Source organism: Microcebus murinus, chromosome X, assembly GCF_040939455.1.
Source record: "Microcebus murinus isolate Inina chromosome X, M.murinus_Inina_mat1.0, whole genome shotgun sequence".
NCBI lineage: Eukaryota > Metazoa > Chordata > Mammalia > Primates > Cheirogaleidae > Microcebus > Microcebus murinus.
In genome coordinates, this window is record NC_134136.1 from 36,429,232 (window position 1) to 36,447,229 (window position 17,998).

A 17,998-nucleotide genomic window follows, 5' to 3' on the forward strand; every position below is an offset into this window, starting at 1 on the left:
TACCTAGTCTGATATGACTTTATTGCAAGAGAAAGAAGCTAAGGCAACAAAGAAACTATCAAGTGTAGGGAGTTGTGCATAACTTTGGGGGAATTGAAGAAAAGCTTTGTTTGCAATATGCTGAGTATGTCAAGTAAGCAAGATTCTTAAGGATGAAACTTAATGTTTCATCTCATTCAGCCTATGAGTGATATGACATATTCAGCTAATAGTTTATATGATATGACATATAAATATAATTTTTATAATATGACATATTCAGCTAATATTTCTACTATTTTAACCTAAAAATGCCAATTTTATATTGCTCAGCCTAAATTCTTCCTTACTCTGTTCATAACACTGACATGATTAAAGAAGCTACTTTCCTATTTGTTTAGTGGTCCATTTACAGCTTAATATATTCATTCCATCATAGTTTAGAGGGTCTGCCCTTCTATTAGCTATCTTATGTATATAAAGTATGGGCATGCCACCTCTTAAAGGAAATACAATTTGCAGAAATCCATGTAAAGTTATTCTTTCTTTTTGGTATCTGTGTAAAAGGGAATTAGTTCACTGGCTCACCAAACATTGTATCTGCCTGCCTCCCTCATGCTCAGCCTCTAACATATGCCAAATATATGGAAGACACTGATACATGCTTATTGAAAGGATGAGGAGAGGGCATACGGGTACAAACAGTTCCTGACTTACTATGGTTCAACTTATGATTTTCCAACTTTACGATGATGTGAAAGCGACGCACATTCAGTAGAAGTCGTACTTTGAATTTTGACGTTTTCCTGGGCTAGCAAGATACAGTACAATACAGCCCCAACTCCCAGTCAGCCATGCGGCCATGAGGGCAAACAACTGATACTCAACAGCGTAGTACTGTGTTGCCAGTGTTTTTTAGATAGTGTTTTATGTTTTTGCATCCCATCATGTCTACAAAATGCCTGTTTTTGGCTTACGCTATTTTCAACTTACAATGAGTTTATTGGGATGTGGCCGTATCGTAAGTTGAGGAGCACCTGTAGGTTAAAGAGCCCCAGATGTGGTGGCAGAAGACATGATGTTCTACTTGTGAAAGGAAAGGATGGGAGAGACGGGGGCACAGTGCCTTTGTAAATGTAAGGAGGGAAGATTTTTCTTCACAAGTGAGCAAATAATTAACACTAACATCCTTAACCGAATCTGAAACCCCAGTTAATAATTAACTGAGGCATAATAGAGAATTATTTTCTAAAGGTAACACATTTCGGAATGCAGCAAAACCATATTTATATCACATTTAAAAGTAGAATGAGAATTCTCTGATTAAAACTATGCCATTAAATTAAGCTATGTTCCATAAATATTGGACTACAACTGAAACCATGCCAATATATACCATTATTTTCTTGGAATGGATTTCTTTGAACTAACTGACATTTCTTTGGAGCCAGTGCTTCAGGAACAACTCACCCCTAAATTGAGCCAGACCCATGCCAGCCTGTGCCTCATGATGGAGTGTGAGCAATGAGTCCTGGCCTCCATACGATACTCCCTCCCGTATCCTTCCTTCCTGGCCAAACAGGATCTAGAACTGAAGACGGCTGGGTCTTCGCATGGTTGAAGGAGAGGATGGTTGTACTTGCAAGGCCTTTGTTTTTACCTGTCAACCACCAGGCAACTCTCTTAGGGTTTGAGATTATAGATTGCCAAATGGACAGAAAGGCTGTGATTCTGCAATGTTTACAACTGTTTCTGTGTCTCCCCAGGAAATTCTAAAGGAGAATTTAAGGATGTTTGAATTAGTTCAGAAGCATCCATCGCACTGGCCTCCCTTTGTACCTCCAACCAAGCCAGAAGTGACAACCACTGGGGCAGGTGAGCTGTTGTTCAGGGGCTTTCAGCCTGCAGACCCACGTGTGGCAATTGTTTTATGAGACCAAACGAATGTGGCTCATGCTTTCTGTGGAAGGTAAAATTTCAACTCAGGTGGACTGATCAAAAAATGGTGCTTCTGGTTATCTGAATCTTCTCATGAGCGGATATTTACCAATTTCAAAGAATGATAAAAAAAATGAGCTCATTGCAAAAGTTCTCTGCAAAATCAAGATGACTAGAATTGTTTTTAGAATTCCTTTTTGCATGATCTTGCTCAGAATAACAAATTGAGGCCATGGGTGGTTCAAAGGTGCCTCAAAGGGCCTGAAGAGTCTTGGCCACATCACTGTGATTAGGTCTCTTTAACAAGTCTGGTTATTTTGAGTCATTATAGAGAATTTCTAATACTTGGCAGTGGTCCTAACTGTAAGTCTCCTCCAGACAAGCCTTTCTTTATCAAAGTGATTAAAAAATGTGTAGTTTTAATGACTAATGTAATCAATTGACCCCTTCAACCCATGTGTCAAGGTTGTCTTCTTTCTCACTTCTGTATTCTGATAGAATTCATTGACTCTACTGAACAACTGGAGGACTTTGACCTGGAGGAAGATTTTGAGATTCTCAGTGTGTAGAATACCAGGAACTCAACCTGGAGGTCTGTCTTCCATCTGGCACCATAAGAACATGAACTTCTTACATAAAACTTTTCTAGTCAGCAAGTGCCTGATATGCCAACAGCATACAAACTCAATAGCAATCATGACTGAGCCAATCACCATTTCTCAGAAAACAAAACAAAACACACAGCAACAACCCTTTACCAGAATGAAATAAAACAATCATGGAGCCTAGGAGCAGAAAGATTAGGAGCAGTCTGTTGCTTCCTGGTGGCTACGGCAAGTTTTCAGCTGTTGAAATGAGCTGGAAATCTGGAAGACAGCAACTCCCATCTTGCTTCAAGCACCAGCAGATGAGAGATGGTTATGCTGCGCTTCTGCACCCTTTCAGGTGTGACCTCTTTTAGGCTAAATACTAAGCAGTAGTCTGTTCTCTTGCTCAAATAATAAAGTGACTGAATCAGGGAGGAAAAAGTTCTTGTTAAATTATTTGAATATGTATTTTAAAATAATTATAATTTATATCAAGACATTTGTCAAAGAAATGATGTAAAATGTACACTTCTTGATCTCCTTCCTATTTGGGGGAACCTTACTATTTGATGAGTCACTGTCCCCATTCTTACTGATAGTTTTGTCAGATGTCACCCTGTCCTTAAATCAAATCATGATCGCTTGAATCAGGGGGTCAGCAGATTTTTTCTGTAAAGGGCCAGATAGTAAATATTTTAGGCTTTGCAGGCCATGCGGCCTCTGTCACAACTACTCGACTCTGCTGTTGAAGCGCCAAAGCAGCCATAGACAATATGCACGCAAATGAGCATGGCTGTAATCCAATAAAACTTTATTTACAAAAACAGGTGGAGGGCTGGGTTTGGCCTGCAGGCTGTAGCTTGCCAATCACTCACTTAAATTGTTGATTTTTGTTTGAGAAATTAAAAATAAATTGTGTTTGAATTATACTGTTTTGGTTGACAGAGCCATATGTAGAAAGAATTATTCATGTGGTGAATTACACATTTAATCTGTGCATCAAATACAATTCCAGAACATTTCATGACTAGCAACACAATAAGTTTGAAAGTACAAATTCATCAAATTAGCTTTGCTAACCACTCTCCTGTAAGAATATGCCTCAAGTCCCAACAATACCTTCCCATCTTCCTTTCCTTGTCCTTTTTACTTGTCTTCATTCTACTCCAATCCTTAACTGAGTCCCAAGGAAGGCCAGCAATTGGGATTTGGAAGCTAGCACCAAACCTATTCACTTGTTTCCTGAGATTCCATGTTTTTCTTTGTTTTTTTCCAGTAGATAATATATTCCAGTGGTTTAAAATTCAAAAGATGCAAAATGGTATTCAGTGAAATGTTTCTCCCTCCCATAGGTTAATTCCTATCCCTGAAAGCTTCCAATGTTATTTCTTGTTTATCCTTCCAAAGTATATATTTTATGCATATATAAATATATGCACACACATTATAGAGAGAGCAAGCACATGTGCTTAGATTTGATTTTAATGACTTTAACATTTTTCTACTTTTATCTGTAAATGATCCTGATCCCAAGGCCACAGAAGTATGGAAAACTTCTTTCTTGAACCCTACCATGTAATGGGAATAAAAGCAAGTGTAGGCTTATCTTGAAGCAGGCTGGGGGTTTGTTGACCATTAGGGGACTCTTTGGCCCTTTGACTTTGATCATCATGTACTTTTTTCCTGCCTTAGTGTTTTGTTATAGAGCTCGACTTTCAGTAACAAGAATCTCCAAGGCTCTGAGGGGGACTCATAAATTGTGATATGGACATTAGAAAAGTTTTCATCAAAGAATGCCAAGAGAGTAAAATGTTCATATTTCATTTATTTGCTATGTACAAAGCTGACACCGTGCTTATTACTTAGCTAGGAGGTGAAGATAATAACTGAGATTACACTGGTTATGCTTTGTCTGTGTTGGCACAGTTTACATAATACTTAAGGATACAGAATCACCTGGAAGGAATTGCCTCATGTCAACATAGCTGCATTCTGGGGAACTGGTAATTAAAGTAAATGTCTCAAACAAATCCCCCCGAACAGAATACAATGCACTTTATAGCCAACTTAGGCTTGCTTTAGCTCTGCTAACTGCTCAAGAGAGGAGTATGCTAAATTTTTATGAGGTTTTAAAAACATATTAAAATAGTTTAACAGGCTACCTGTGAAAGAGCAGTTGGATGACCATTTTAACAGAAAGTCTCCAACAGCCTCAGAATGCAAAGGAACCAACACGCTGCAGCTTCATTTTGCCACATTGCACACATCTGGATGGCATTTGGAATAAACAGGGCCTTCAGAGAAATCAGGATATGGAATTTGCATTTTTATTCCTGGAGTCAAAAGCAAACTTCACACCCATCCTCCCCTCTACCCCTAGCCCAGGAAAAAGGGCTGTGGTTCTCATTTCCTTTGATGGGCTTGGCCACATTTGTTGCATCCTCTGCTCTACTTGGATCAGGCCAAGTCCTCTGTCTCTGGCTGGGGACAGTGCCCACAAGGAGGAAGTGATTTGTCTAGGACTGTGTGATGTCAATGAGGCCCGCTCACCTGCTGGCCCTCAAGCCTCCCTAAACAATGTGGAGCCCAGTCTTGCTCACTCTGGAAGGAATTGAAGCTCATTCTGGGCTACTGGCTAGCACCTTGTTCCAGTTCTGTTGCCTGCCTACACACACAGTGGGCCTCCTTGGATAGTGAGGGCTTGCCCTTTGCAGACTTGAGCCATCCATGAATGTTCAGCAAGAGATTTTTTTTTTAATGTGGAAACACTGGGTTTTGGTTTAAGCTAAATAATATGTGGTGACCCCTGGCCATGAAGAAATGACTCATTAGCCATTATGAAGAGCTTTCTGACCAAGACAGTGAGGAACTAGGGACCCAGCAAATCTTTCTGAGGTAGCCACAAATAGTCACAAGAACATCCAAATCAAATGGTAGCACCAGGTCGAGTGAAATGGGCCATCAGGCGTTGAGCAGGGCGGGCTCATCTATTGGGCCTGAGGGTTTGGGTGACCAGTGTCCAGTGGTCCAGCCCAAATGAGACTCCAATGTATAACTTGACAGGGCTCTGGTCTTCCTTCTTCAGACCATTCAGGCTTGTGAGGTGACTGTTGTGAGCGGCAGCGGAGGGCAAGGGGCAGAGTGGCAGGTGCCCCCTACAGGCTTTTCATACACACCTGGCAGCGGCTGACCCGGGTGTGGAGCTGCCCGGCTTTCAGCGTTTCAGACACAGGCTCCTCCCCAAACTGCTGCCTCTCCTCCACTGTCGTCAGCCAGAAACTGTACTTGTTGGCAAAGTAATGGCAGGTGCCTCGGGCACCACTGCACTCGATGAAAGGAGTGGCCCGAAAGTCCTCTAGGCAGGAGCCAGGTGAGACCAAGGACTGGCCTCCGCCCTCGGCACCAGCAGCAGTGTGCTGAAACAGACAGGTGCGTGTGTGAGCTGCGCCTGCCAGGGGGTGGCACGGGGAGGTGATGGGTGCTCTGCTGCCACGGGAGGTCACACGTGCTCCATCCCCAAGCCCCGGGCCCTTGGCTCAGCTCCAGCTTCCAGCCAGCATACCACGAGCTGTGTTTTAGGGGCAAGGGCTGCTCATCCTCCCTCGTAGCAGCCTCCAGGGCCAAGAATGCCCCCTCCAAGCTCCCTGGTGACCTCCTAATCCATCACACATGGCCAACGACTACCGTATTTCCCCGAAAATAAGACCTACCCATAAAATAAGCCCTAGCAGGATTTCTAAGCATTTGTGCAATATAAGCCCTACCCCGAAAATAAGACCTAGTACTGGGCGTGGCTACACAGTGCATCTGCACAACCCATGCATTTCGTCGCCGAGCGGTGAAGACGACGAGCAGCCCTTCTCATCTGCCCCATGAGAGCTCTAGTGCTTGACATGAGAGACTGGGGCCAATGGTTCTAAAGGAAATAGAGTCGCAAGAAATTCAGGATGGAATTCGGGGTTTGGAGAGTTATGATGATGTTCCAGAAGAAGACGACTCAACTATATTTGAATAAATGTAGATTGTTGTACCGTACTTTAAAAAAATAACACATCCCCTGAAAATAAGCTTTAGGGTGTCTTCTTGAGGAAAAATAAATATAAGACCCTGTCTTATTTTCGGGGAAACACGGTACATCTCAACCCACATTTCCCAAAGTGCTGCTGTCCCACTGAGTTCAGAGGTGTGTTAGGTGCCCCCTCCCCCATTTCCACGGCCAGATGAATCTGAGAAAGGCCAAATTAAGGAGAATGCAGTAGGTTTCTGGACTGTAGTTCTCAGAGGTCTCTGTCTACTGAGCACAGGACTATAAGAAGGGAAAGGGCATGCAATATTCCACACATGGGTTCTGCCATGGCCCCCTGTTCCCAGCGTTATCTGTCACTACCTCTATACTTTGAAGTTACCTTTATTAGAACTACTTGTATTTTCAATCTGTGCCATACCCTTTAGGGTGACAGGTAGTGTTCATTCTCTGCTGAGTACAAGTGGGTCTTATTGGCCTAAATGTCCTGGCTGTCGCTTCAGAGGGCTCCCTCAGCATTCAGTTTCAGGGCTGCTATGAGCTGCTAGTCTCCAGTCACTGTCCTCACAGACAGCAGCCCCATCTCTTCACGCCACCCTCGCTTCACTTTAGCTGGGTTATCGTTGGGACCACACAGGAGGTGGGGAAGAGGCCTGATACACACCCGAGTGAGCAAATGGCCAACGGAACAAATGCCCAAGTTGAGCACACAGGAACCCATTCCTTTGTAGGACTTTGAGAGAAGGACAGTTTCCATGTGACCTTGCAAGTGGCCTTTCCTGAGAACTGAAGCATCAAGGTTTTCCTCATTTTGACCCTCAGAGTCAAAAACTTCCTAAAATGCATGACACATGTTCCTGCTTTACTAAGCAGCAGATGTTCTACATTTTTTACTTTGCAGATAACGCTGGTCCTATCATTGTCAACGTCAGTTTTGTGTGAGGCGATTATGCAAGAGCTCCATACCAAGGAGTGTAGCTTACAGAATGATTGGGCCAACCTTGAATCATTTTCTCCCACTTTTCTCGAAAAAAATATTCTAGTATGTTAGCATTTTGTGTAAAGTAAGAGTAAAGAGATTCTGAATAAGGACTAAGAACTCTCCATGAGTAATGCACATGAGATTTTTTTTGTACACAGCCTTCCTGCCATTTCTTACAGAAACTTATGGATCTTCTTTCCTCATTTCCTGGTCTGGGTGGTGGACAGGACAGAATGACAGGTGAGGTGATTCTGAATGACATTGGGATAACCTGCCCAGTGTGCAAAGACAGAGCATAACAAGGAAATACCTTTCTCCAGGTAGGTACACTCCTGTGAGGGAGCCTGCAGTCTTGGGAATTCTTCAAAGACACTCAAGCTGACAATTCAGTGGACAAGCTCTGGCGAGAGGCAGGGTACTTCACTGGGTGCCACACTGGTTTTCCCTGGGCGTTGTCCTGGCCCTAAACTTGACCTTTCATCTGATGAAATGGCCTGAGGTATTCACGAGCTATCATGGGAGGGACTCGATGCCTCCTTGGGTTACAGCATGGCTGGCCACTGCCTTCCCATGGAAATGGAGAGGCAGCAAAAATGCCAGCCAGAATGTAAAAAGATAGCATGCTCTCATCCGAGCCTTTCGGGAGGAGATGGCAGTGGCCAGAGAGGTCTGGGAGGGTGTGGAGAAGGGGCAGTGCCATGGCCGGCCTGAGCAGGGAGTGCGTCCTGGCCCTGAGTGGGGACAGCCTCTCCCTCGCTGTCCTCCCCAGATCATAGTGTGTTTTGTCCTTCCCTTGGTTGTGGCATAAGTGACGCAGGCATACAGATGGTAGGGCCTTGGCCTGTGATTCATAGATGTTCTCGCCCTGAACCGCTGTGTGCAAATTGCTGTCTCCCCGCCACGCCCCTAACTACCCATCTTTCACACAGAATAGGGCTCTCTGGTCTTTAGCCAAGCCCAGACCAAGCATTTTCCCTCCTTTCAAACTCTGTGCTTTTTCCTTAGTGTCCCTTGAGTCCGGGAACCAGTCAAAGGGGCCCTTCCAGAGCTCTCCCCACCCTGCCTCTATACCCGGGAGGGGGCAGTGCGGAGCCTTACCATGAGAAAGGAGTACCCGATCCAGAGGCTGCGCCAGCCCAGCGGGCACTGTGGGATGGTGATGTCCTGGCTGTGCACAGCAACGGCCTGCGAGGGCGCCTCGCACACGGAGCAGCGGCTGATGTACTGGGGAATCTGGGCCTGGCCGACTGGCATCATGGGGATGGGGGCCGTGGTGGAGAGCCAGTAGGATTTGTCGTTGCGCCTGGCATAGTGGCACACTTCGTTGATGTTGCAGTAGATGAAGGGCATGGTGCTGAAGCGTGGTAGGCAGGAGCCAGCAAACCCTGCAAGGAGAGACGGTGGGCAAAGGGCAGGTGGGATCTGGCTGAGGGGCAAGGCGCCGGGACCCAACTCCATAGGGGTTTGAGTTTACACGCAACCGTTTGTACCAGACCAGGGCAGCCCTCTCCTTCAAGCCTGTAACACTGTACACGTGCTGGAGTTACGTCGATCAAATCCTATTTTAAATGCACCAGGGGAGTTTGAGAATGACAAGCATCTTCTCATGAACTAAATAATGACTCCCTAATTAATTTACTTTGTAAAGCCAGCATTTAATAGGCTGGGTCTGCCTTTAAGGATTAGTGGAACTACACACAATACAATTAATTCTTGGATAATCATCATTGTCCTGCACATCGTATTATTATTACTACTACTAATCACTAACATTTAATGGATGCTTAAATGCCAAACGTTGTTCTAAGCGTTTTACATTGGGTGATTCATGTACTCCTTCCACTACCCTATATGAATGACAGGTATTAGATTAGCTTTATTTGTTCCATTAAGGAGGAAGTAGAAGCTTAGAGAGGTTGAATAACTTGCCCAGGGTACACAGCTAGTAAGTGGTAGAGTCAGAATTGAGCCCAGATCTGCCTGACCCCAGAGCTGGTGTTTGTAACACATTATACAACAGTGGGCCCACCAAGGGCTGGGAGGAGAGAGGAGGTTGGCTGTTGGTCCTTGTAGGGGGGGGACAGGTGGCCAGGGCTGGCTGTCAGAGCCGATACCTACCCAGGTCCTGGTTGTGGGCTTTCTCCTGCCCCTCCACGAAGAGCAAGCTGTAACCCACCCACAGCTGGCTCATCCCGATGGGGCACAGGGGCACCTGTTCCGACTGGCTGTGCTTCACCAACGTGTAGCCCACCCTCACGCTCTGGCCAGGCATTCCGGGTCTCCCGAAGGGGCCTTGCTGCCCTGGAGCTCCTGAGAAGGAGATCACATAAAAGGTGAGTGTGGTGCAGCTACTGGTAGCATCAGCCACCCGCTTGGTGCAACGCACGGTGCAAGGCACATTATGTACACGTGCTATCTCACTCAGTCCTCACGGTGACCCCAATTTGTAGATGAAGACGCTGAGGCTCAGAAGTCCCATAGCTAGTAAGTGCTGGAGCTAGAACTCCAACTCGGCTGTATCCAGCTAGAGTCCCCATTTTTAAAAGTGCATTATCTGGGGTCCCTCCCACTGCCACCTGGTCTTGGGTTCTCTCTGAGTGGGGACGAGGAGGTGGAGCAGGGCACTTCTTGGGTCCAGCCTTGCAGGTCCTCATAGGTGGTAACTAAGTATTAACAGCTGCTGAATCAGAGGCGCTGGAAGCAGACTTAGGATTAGCAGGGCAAAATCTTGCCCTCCTCTCTTGCCCATGGCAGACAATGGCTAATCAGTCGCAACACTGAAGAACTGCTCTCTACTCAGGACAACTGATTCGCCATCCCTGATATAAAATGGGAGGTAAATAGCAGAGGTATATAGGCAGCCACACCTTATTTCAAATGTTGTTACCCCTTAAATGAAGCCCTCCCATGCACAGGATCCCTGGGGAGATAAGGGGAGGTGCAAGGCAGAGGGCTGTGCTGTAGTATGGGATAGAGTCAGAGCTCTTAGGAGCTGGAATAGATCCAGAAAAGGATTTGGAGGAGTCCTTTGCCTTCTGGAACGTAGGGCATTCCTTCCCAGGCTTGGAGGGTGGTAGAGAGTGAACAGCCCAGTTTTTGAGCCTCCTAGTAGTGTCAGGCTCTACTGTCAGGTTTACTAAGTATCTGATTTGGTGGTTTTCTTTTTTAACTCCTACTCTAGCCTCAAACCCTCACAGAAGCTCTCTGTCCCCTAATGTCACATCACCTTCAAATCCTGGAGGGCCTTGCAGTCCAGGGAGACCAGGATCGCCAAGAGCCCCAGGCAGGCCAGGGAGCCCGCTGGGACCATCTTTGCCTGGGATGCCAGATAAACCTTTGGGGCCTGCAGGAGAGAAAGCCCACAGCGAGTAATCAAATAGAGAGGATCCCAAGGCGCCTTCCCTGGGAAAGGGGAGTTGTATGTCATGCCCAAGACTCGCCAGGAGAGGGCGCACCGTTCATCAGGTCAGCAGCCTGCCTGGGGCAGTTCACAGGGGCCTTCCTGAGCCCCTTCACACCCACTTCCTCCTTCTTCCCTCTCATCCTCCAGTAATGCTGGGAAGTACGCAGGGCAACTGCTGCTGTCCCATATCAGAAATGAGGACACTGCTCCAGTTGGGGCAAAGCTGGGATTAAAAGCCAGGATGCCTATCCCCCAGGCCTGGGCTTTCGCCGGTGCCTAGTGTGGCCATTCACCCACCAGTGCACTCCCTCCGTCTCTCTGCGGCACAGTAGAGAGGGACGAGCAGTCCAGAGCAGTGGCCCAGCTCTGCCCACACGTTCTCTAAAGCCTCCTCACCTTGTAGGCCCACAGGGCCTAGAACCCCAGGGTCCCCTGTGAGGCCAGGAATGCCATCGATGCCTGGTAGACCCAAGGGTCCAGGAGGAACCTGGACAGCTTCTGCAATTGGTGTCTTTCCAGGAGCACCTCGGGGGCCAGAAAAGCCTGTGGGCAGGTGGGGGAAGTGGGAATGTCAGGCCGAGTCAGAAGAGGCCAGGGTGGGGCCCTGGGAACCTTCCTTTCTGCCTTGCAATCAATCACCAGCTTCCTGCCCTTTCTGTTTGTCCCCACAGTCCCCACTAGATCCCTCCAGGATGGCTCTCACCACCCAATGTCCATCTATGTCCCCAGTGGCTTGATAACTCTTTGAGGGCAGGGACTGGGTCATATTCATCCTCTCTCTGCAGGGCCCAGGAGGTGGCAGGCAGTCTGGAAATATTTGTTGCAAATATGGTGGGCTAAGCCTTTGCTCAGGGCCAGGGTGGTTGGTTAACTCACTCGTTGGTCAGAACGCAGTGACAAGGAGGCTGAGGGGATGTGACCAACCCCAGAGGTTCAGTTGGAATCACAGCCTAGGAGCCCAATCCTAGCTAGCTGCCTTACTAACAGTACAGTTTGCTTACTAAATCATTGAACAAGTATTTCTCGAGCGCTTACTATGTGCCTGGTAGACCGGGGTACGGAGCAGTAAATAAGACAGACCGTTATGAAGATTATGATAAACATGAACATGCATAAATACCAGTAATCTCAGGGTAAGTTGTGAGAAGTATTATGGAAGAAAAGAACAGTGTAGTGACTGTGGGAAGGAGAAGAAGGTGTTATGGGGTGGAGGAATCTGCTTTAGAGAGAAAGAAATCAGTGGCCTTTCATATAAGCAGTGACATTTAAACTGAGACCATTAAAACATTAGAAGGAATTAGCCATTTGAAGAGTAGCAGAGCAAGTACACTTCAGGAAGTAAAGCTGGCACATGCAAAGGCCCTGTGGTAGGCCAGGACTTGGTGTTTTTGGATAACTGCAAGAGGCCAGGGTGTCAGAGGCACAGTGAGCAGTAAGGGGAAAGGCTGCCAATAGGGATGAAGAGGCAGGTGTCACAAAGGGCTTTTGGGCCACAGTTAGTTTATTCCTACGCCATGGGCAACCACTAGACAATTTGTTTTTATAGGATTTCTCTGGGCCCTGTGTGGAAAAATGATTGTTGGGGTGAGGCAGGAAGTGTGCTGCATGAGAAATGGAGCCCTGGATGTGAGGGTAGTGGTGGAGGTGACGTGAGGTGAGCAGATGCAAGGCACACTTAGAAGGGATGACCCTCAGGCCTTGCTAATATTGCCTGTGAGTGGGAGAGGGGCCAGCAAAGGATGGGAAGGATGGTTCTTTATTTCTGGATTGAGCAGATGGGTGGGTGGATGATCTGAGTGCAAACCCAATGCCCATAAATACAGAAGTAAAGCAGAGAGAGGGGGGCAGTGGCAGGATTCGTGGTGGCAGCAGTGGCCTTCAGTCCTGGGAACTGATGGAGGCAGAATTATCCCCAAAGTGGAGAGACTACCTCCCCGGAGGAGCTTGATCCAGCTGCTTCAGGCATCCAGGCTTTCTTGGCGTGGTGAGCCATGAGTCCTGAAGGGACCTTACCCCTAGGCCCCTCCCTCGAGTGCAGGATCAGTCCAGCCCGTGCTCTCAACTCACCTCTTGGCCCTGCCTTCCCCTTCATTCCGGGAAATCCTGGGTCTCCAGGTGGCCCAACCTTGCCTGGAGTCCCCATGAAACCAGGCTCACCTCTCATGCCTGGCAAAGTCCAAAGGAAGCAAGTCAGGCCCTGGGCTGGGAGGGGTGTGGGAGGTAGAGACTAGGCAGGGGTGAGGTAGGGAAGAGCATTATCCACAGGGCTGCAGGAAGGGGCCATCTCTGACTGTGGAGTGGGGAAGGGCCGGACAGCCAGCCGAGCAGCCATACCTTTCAGTCCTTGCTCTCCAGGGAGGCCAGAGAAACCTGGAACTCCTTGGTCTCCCTTGGGCCCTAGAGGGCCAGGAATTCCAGGGAAGCCAGGTTCTCCGGGGTCACCTTGATCCGAGGATGGCCCAGGGGGACCTGGGGGCCCAGGGAGGCCTGGGCGGCCTAGGGATAAGATTGGAAGAGGGATGAGGATGAGGTGAGCAGGAAGTGGCCACTGCTGAAGGCCTAGGCCTAGGTACTGATAGGAAGCCAAAGCCCCTTCCCAGGACAGAGAGTTTCCTCACTGCCTGCAGGGTCCCAGTGCCCACACTTTCCCAAACCCTTTAGCAACCCTTGCAGCCAATTCCAGTCCCCTGTGTCTTGGCTGGAGGTAATGGTGTGTGGCCAAGCAGGCCCATGCATGCCCAGCAACAGGGGCTGGGCTCCACTGTATACAGGACCTCCCCAAATGCCAGGCAAAGGGCAGCGGCCAGTCCTCCTTGTGGCTTCCTGTCTTTACCTCGTTCTCCATCTAGGCCTGGTCGCCCGGGGTCACCAGGCTGTCCTGCTATGACTGAGGGCAAGGAGATGCCTGGGGCACCAGGGAGACCAGCAGGGCCTTGGAGACCTGGGAAACCTGCAAAGAATAAATAAAAGGGGCTAGATGGGCCCAGGAGAGGGCCAGGCTCTGTCCGAGAAAATGGCAGTTCACATGGAGAAAATGGAAGCAGTCAGGCAGGTGCTAGACCAGAGACCGCCAGCAGAGGGCTCTTCTCCCCTCATCCTATCTTCCCAGCAAGCAGACAAACAGAAAGGACAGGGCTCAGAGAGACTCCCTCTTTCCAGCTGGAGCTGCATTTTATTGGGATAGAGCTGTGGAAAGTTCTAGCCCTCTAACTTCACTGCTAATGGAAAAATTTTAGGCCAATTTCCCCAAAATCAGAAAGAAAAGGCAGCATGATTGAATACCTAGAAATTAAGTTTCCCAAGTGTTTTTAAACCTACTGTCTCTGTCAAACAACATTTCCTAAGTTAGCCGGTATGTGTGTCTCTGGGTTACAGACAGAAACGGGCCACAGGGCCCAGTCAGAACAGAACAGATGCCACTGATCAGAATGGGGGGCACAAAAGTGCTGTGCCTTCCGTGTCTTCTTGGGCTACCTTCTGGGGCACCTAGGCCAACTGGAAAATGATCTTTTATAGGTAATTCGTGCTAATAGCCAATTGATTACCTAATTGCCTATAGAACAAATGTGTCTGTACTAAATCCCTCCCCTGTTTTTGGCCAAAGAGAATAGTCATCTATTAGAATAGATAAAGAATACTCGTTTGCTCAAATTTTAATACTGCTTTACAGGTTTTCTGTTTGTGGAATGAATTCTATTATCATATGTTCGAAACCCAAACTTTCACCTAATTACAAAAGATTTATTTAATGTTCATGTCAGATACACAGATGGTAATCTTGATGGGAAAACATATCAAAGATATACGTACAAACTTAGAAGTTCATATTATACACGTAGCATGGAAGAAATGTATTTCTTTGGCATATTCTAGAAGATATTCAAATGAAGACAAATAAGATTCAAGCTGGTTGATAAACTGTTCTGGTAGTTGAGCTTCTTAATTTTTTATTTTGGTTTGTGACAAGAAAGTCCAAAACTGTTAATGCTGAATTTCTCACATTAATATAAAAATATGGTAAATCCATGAAAACTTGTAAAAAGAAAGATGGTAGATTAATTCAGGTGTTTTTAAATAGCAAATTAATGAATTGAATCCTGAGGAAATCTAGAGAAGGAAAAAGGAATTTTTGAGGAAAATCTCTCAATTATTTTAGGTTTGAAAAATTAAAAAAAATACAAAACGAAAAACTAGTTGCAAAGCCACATTGGTGTCACTTGTGGCATTATCAGTTATGCCTTGGTGAACCTTTGAAATATTTTTCTTTTTCCCCGAGGTGAAAATCTGAAAAGAAAGACACATTGTATGTAGTTTTTTCCTGAAAAGATAGCTTTATGTATATATATATATATATGTGTGTGTGTGTGTGTGTGTATTTAGCTTATATCTATAAGCTGAAATTATGCAAAACTAATAAGACAGCACACATCCACATATAATAGAGTAGATGTGGGCAGCACACAGATTATAAAAGTTTCCATGGTAGTTTCTGTGAGCCTCCTCCGCCCTTTACCTGTTTCTTGATTTTTATAATTACACCAGTATATGAGTATTAGCAAATCTGAAAGAAGGCACTACTGACCTCAAGTAGTGCTAAAATCTCATGTATTTCTTTGATTAAGAATAAAACACTTTAAATGAGCAGATGAAAATGCAAAATAGCCTATTTTTTTAAAACTCATTCCAGAGTCAAAATCTTAAAAAAAAAAATTAAATATACAAGCTGGATATGGTGGCTCAGGCCTATAATCCCAGCACTTTGGGAGGCCAAGGAGGAGGATTGATTGAGGCCAGGAGTTTGAGGCCAGCCTGGGCAACATAGCAAGACCCTATCTCTACAAAAACATAAAAGAATTAGCCAGGCATGGTAGTGTGTCCTTGTAGTCATAACTACTCAGGAGGCTGAGGCAGGAGAATTGCTTAGCCCAAGAATTTGAGGCTGCAATGAGCTATGATTGTACAACTGTACTCCAGCCTAGGCAACAGAGCGAGACCTTGTCTCAAAACAAATTAAATATACAAATGAAGCCTCTAAATAATGAGTGTAAATATGAAAACGGATGGTGTAATTACAAGTTATTCAGATAAAGGTCTTGTAAGGGGAAGGATTCTATAAAGTTTTCTTAGGGATAAATTTTCATTTTGTACTGACTTCCATTATCCAATCTAAGATAGATTCCTAAGGGGGAAGGGAATACAGCAAATAAATTGTTTTAACCCTTTGCACTCGGATATTGAGTGTGACTCGACACAGTTTTAGCATCGGTAGCAGCTTGTATGTTGAGCCACACTCGACACGTAGTTTCACCGCGTGGGGAAGGGGCATTTTTGTCTATTTTTCCAGGATCTTTTCTTGTTTTCATTAGCATGAAAGGACAAGTAAAATGTAAATGCCGAGATGGTACACTAACTTCCAGGGATAGATTATTATACACTAACTTAGAGCAACGTTTAGATGGAAAGCTCCATATAATCACACCTCACCCTAACAAAAAACACAAAGATTGTGTTGCTTGTTCTAACAGAAAAATCAAAGGAGGAAGAAGAAAGACGATTTATATTTGTGAAACATGTGAATGTAAACCAGGTCTTCATGTGGGTGAATGTTTCAAAAAATATCACACCATGAAAAATTGTAGAGATTAAAATTTCTCTTTGAATGTATCAATAATTTGAAATATAAAAAAATCCAAATAAATGAGTTTGTATGAAAAGAAACTCCAGGTTTTTATTCTACTGCCGCGCGTTGTAAAATCTGGAGTATTTAAAAAATTAAATCACGAGTAGAATAAAGGAATCGAGAAAAAAGCAAGCGAGTGCAAAGGGTTAATTAGTTATTGAGAGGATACAATAGAATATTTACAATAATGTATAAAGAATAATCCAGATACAACACCTGTGTTTCAATCACTCAATTTAAGAAAAAGAAGATAGTACTACCTTTCAATTTCTCTGTGTGTCCTCCACAGATTCTACGCCTTTCCTCTCTCTCAGAGGCCACTACTCCTGAATTTTGGGTTCATCGGACCCTTCGGTTTCATCACAGTTTCACCATGTATATTTGTACCCCTCAACAATACATTGGTTGTGTTTGCTTAGTTTTTGAATGTTTATCAATGGAATCATACCAAATGTGTTCCTCTGTGACATGGTTTATTTGCTCAGCATTATGTTCCTGAAATAGATCCATCTCGACATGTGCTGTTTACTACATTTGTAACTGTGATTTTATTACCCCAGACAGATAAAGGAGACGAATAATTTAATGACCAGTCAAGGTTTGAAAACCACAGGAAATGCCCCTATTTGTCTCTCCAGTCCCCTCTTCCCTATGTCTTATGAAAAAAGCCACAGTCTCTCTGCAGGCTGGGCCCCTGTTTTGAGCCCTTCCCTTGGAGAAGCTGCTGGCTTTCAGAAAAGAACAGGTTGGTCCAGACCAAAGGAAAGAGTAAACACAGAAACAGCAGATGCACCAATTCAAAGTGCAGTAGGAAATGAATTAATACATGAATATAGTTCCTGGAAAACATACGTACATTATACAAACACGCACATAAATAAAGTGTGGTGAGATCTCAGGCCCGAGAGTGATGAGGAGCAGAACATTTTGCAAATATAATTTCCCCAGGTATCATGCAATAACATAATAGCCAACATTTTTTTTGAGCATCTACTATGTGCCAGGCACTGAGCTTTTGTATACATTACCTCACTCTTCACTGATTCCTCAAAACACCTATGAGGTAGGTTCTATTATTATGCCCATTTTACGGAAAAGAAAAACTAATGGTTCATTTGAGATTGAGGGACAAGTAACTTCCTTGTTCAAAGTCATGTAGCTAGTGAGAAGTAGAGCTGGAATTTGAACCCATCAGGACTGACTTCAGAGCCCTTGTTCTTAACCATGATGCTACACTGAATTCATTTCCTGGTTTACATTGAGTGGGATGTATATGTGGGTCTTCAGAACATTCCTAAGAGAAGTTGAGCAAGGAGAATCCATTCTCACTTTTTGGGAAGTGGGAAAATAGAGGCTCAGAAAGGGATTTCAGGCCATGTGATGAATTGGAGGCCCAGATTAGGGT

General features: G+C 45.4%; 2 protein-coding genes across 2 annotated transcripts in view; one reads left to right on the forward strand and one right to left on the reverse strand.

Moving 5' to 3' along the window:
- ATG4A (autophagy related 4A cysteine peptidase) overlaps positions 1-3,433 on the forward strand; it is a 56,137-nt gene extending 52,704 nt beyond the window's left edge. The window contains exons 13-14 of the mRNA XM_012750500.2: positions 1,746-1,854; positions 2,416-3,433. Of these exons, the coding sequence (XP_012605954.2) occupies positions 1,746-1,854; positions 2,416-2,486 (180 nt within the window). The 3' untranslated portion in view covers positions 2,487-3,433. The remainder of the gene's footprint in view (positions 1-1,745; positions 1,855-2,415) is intronic.
- Positions 3,434-4,061: 628 nt separating this feature from the next.
- COL4A6 (collagen type IV alpha 6 chain) overlaps positions 4,062-17,998 on the reverse strand; it is a 280,716-nt gene continuing 266,779 nt past the window's right edge. The window contains exons 38-45 of the mRNA XM_012750455.3: positions 13,747-13,863; positions 13,248-13,409; positions 12,981-13,079; positions 11,310-11,456; positions 10,737-10,853; positions 9,629-9,820; positions 8,609-8,895; positions 4,062-5,920 (exon numbers count right to left, since the gene is read on the reverse strand). Coding sequence (XP_012605909.2) covers positions 5,660-5,920; positions 8,609-8,895; positions 9,629-9,820; positions 10,737-10,853; positions 11,310-11,456; positions 12,981-13,079; positions 13,248-13,409; positions 13,747-13,863 — 1,382 coding nt within the window. The 3' untranslated portion in view covers positions 4,062-5,659. The remainder of the gene's footprint in view (positions 5,921-8,608; positions 8,896-9,628; positions 9,821-10,736; positions 10,854-11,309; positions 11,457-12,980; positions 13,080-13,247; positions 13,410-13,746; positions 13,864-17,998) is intronic.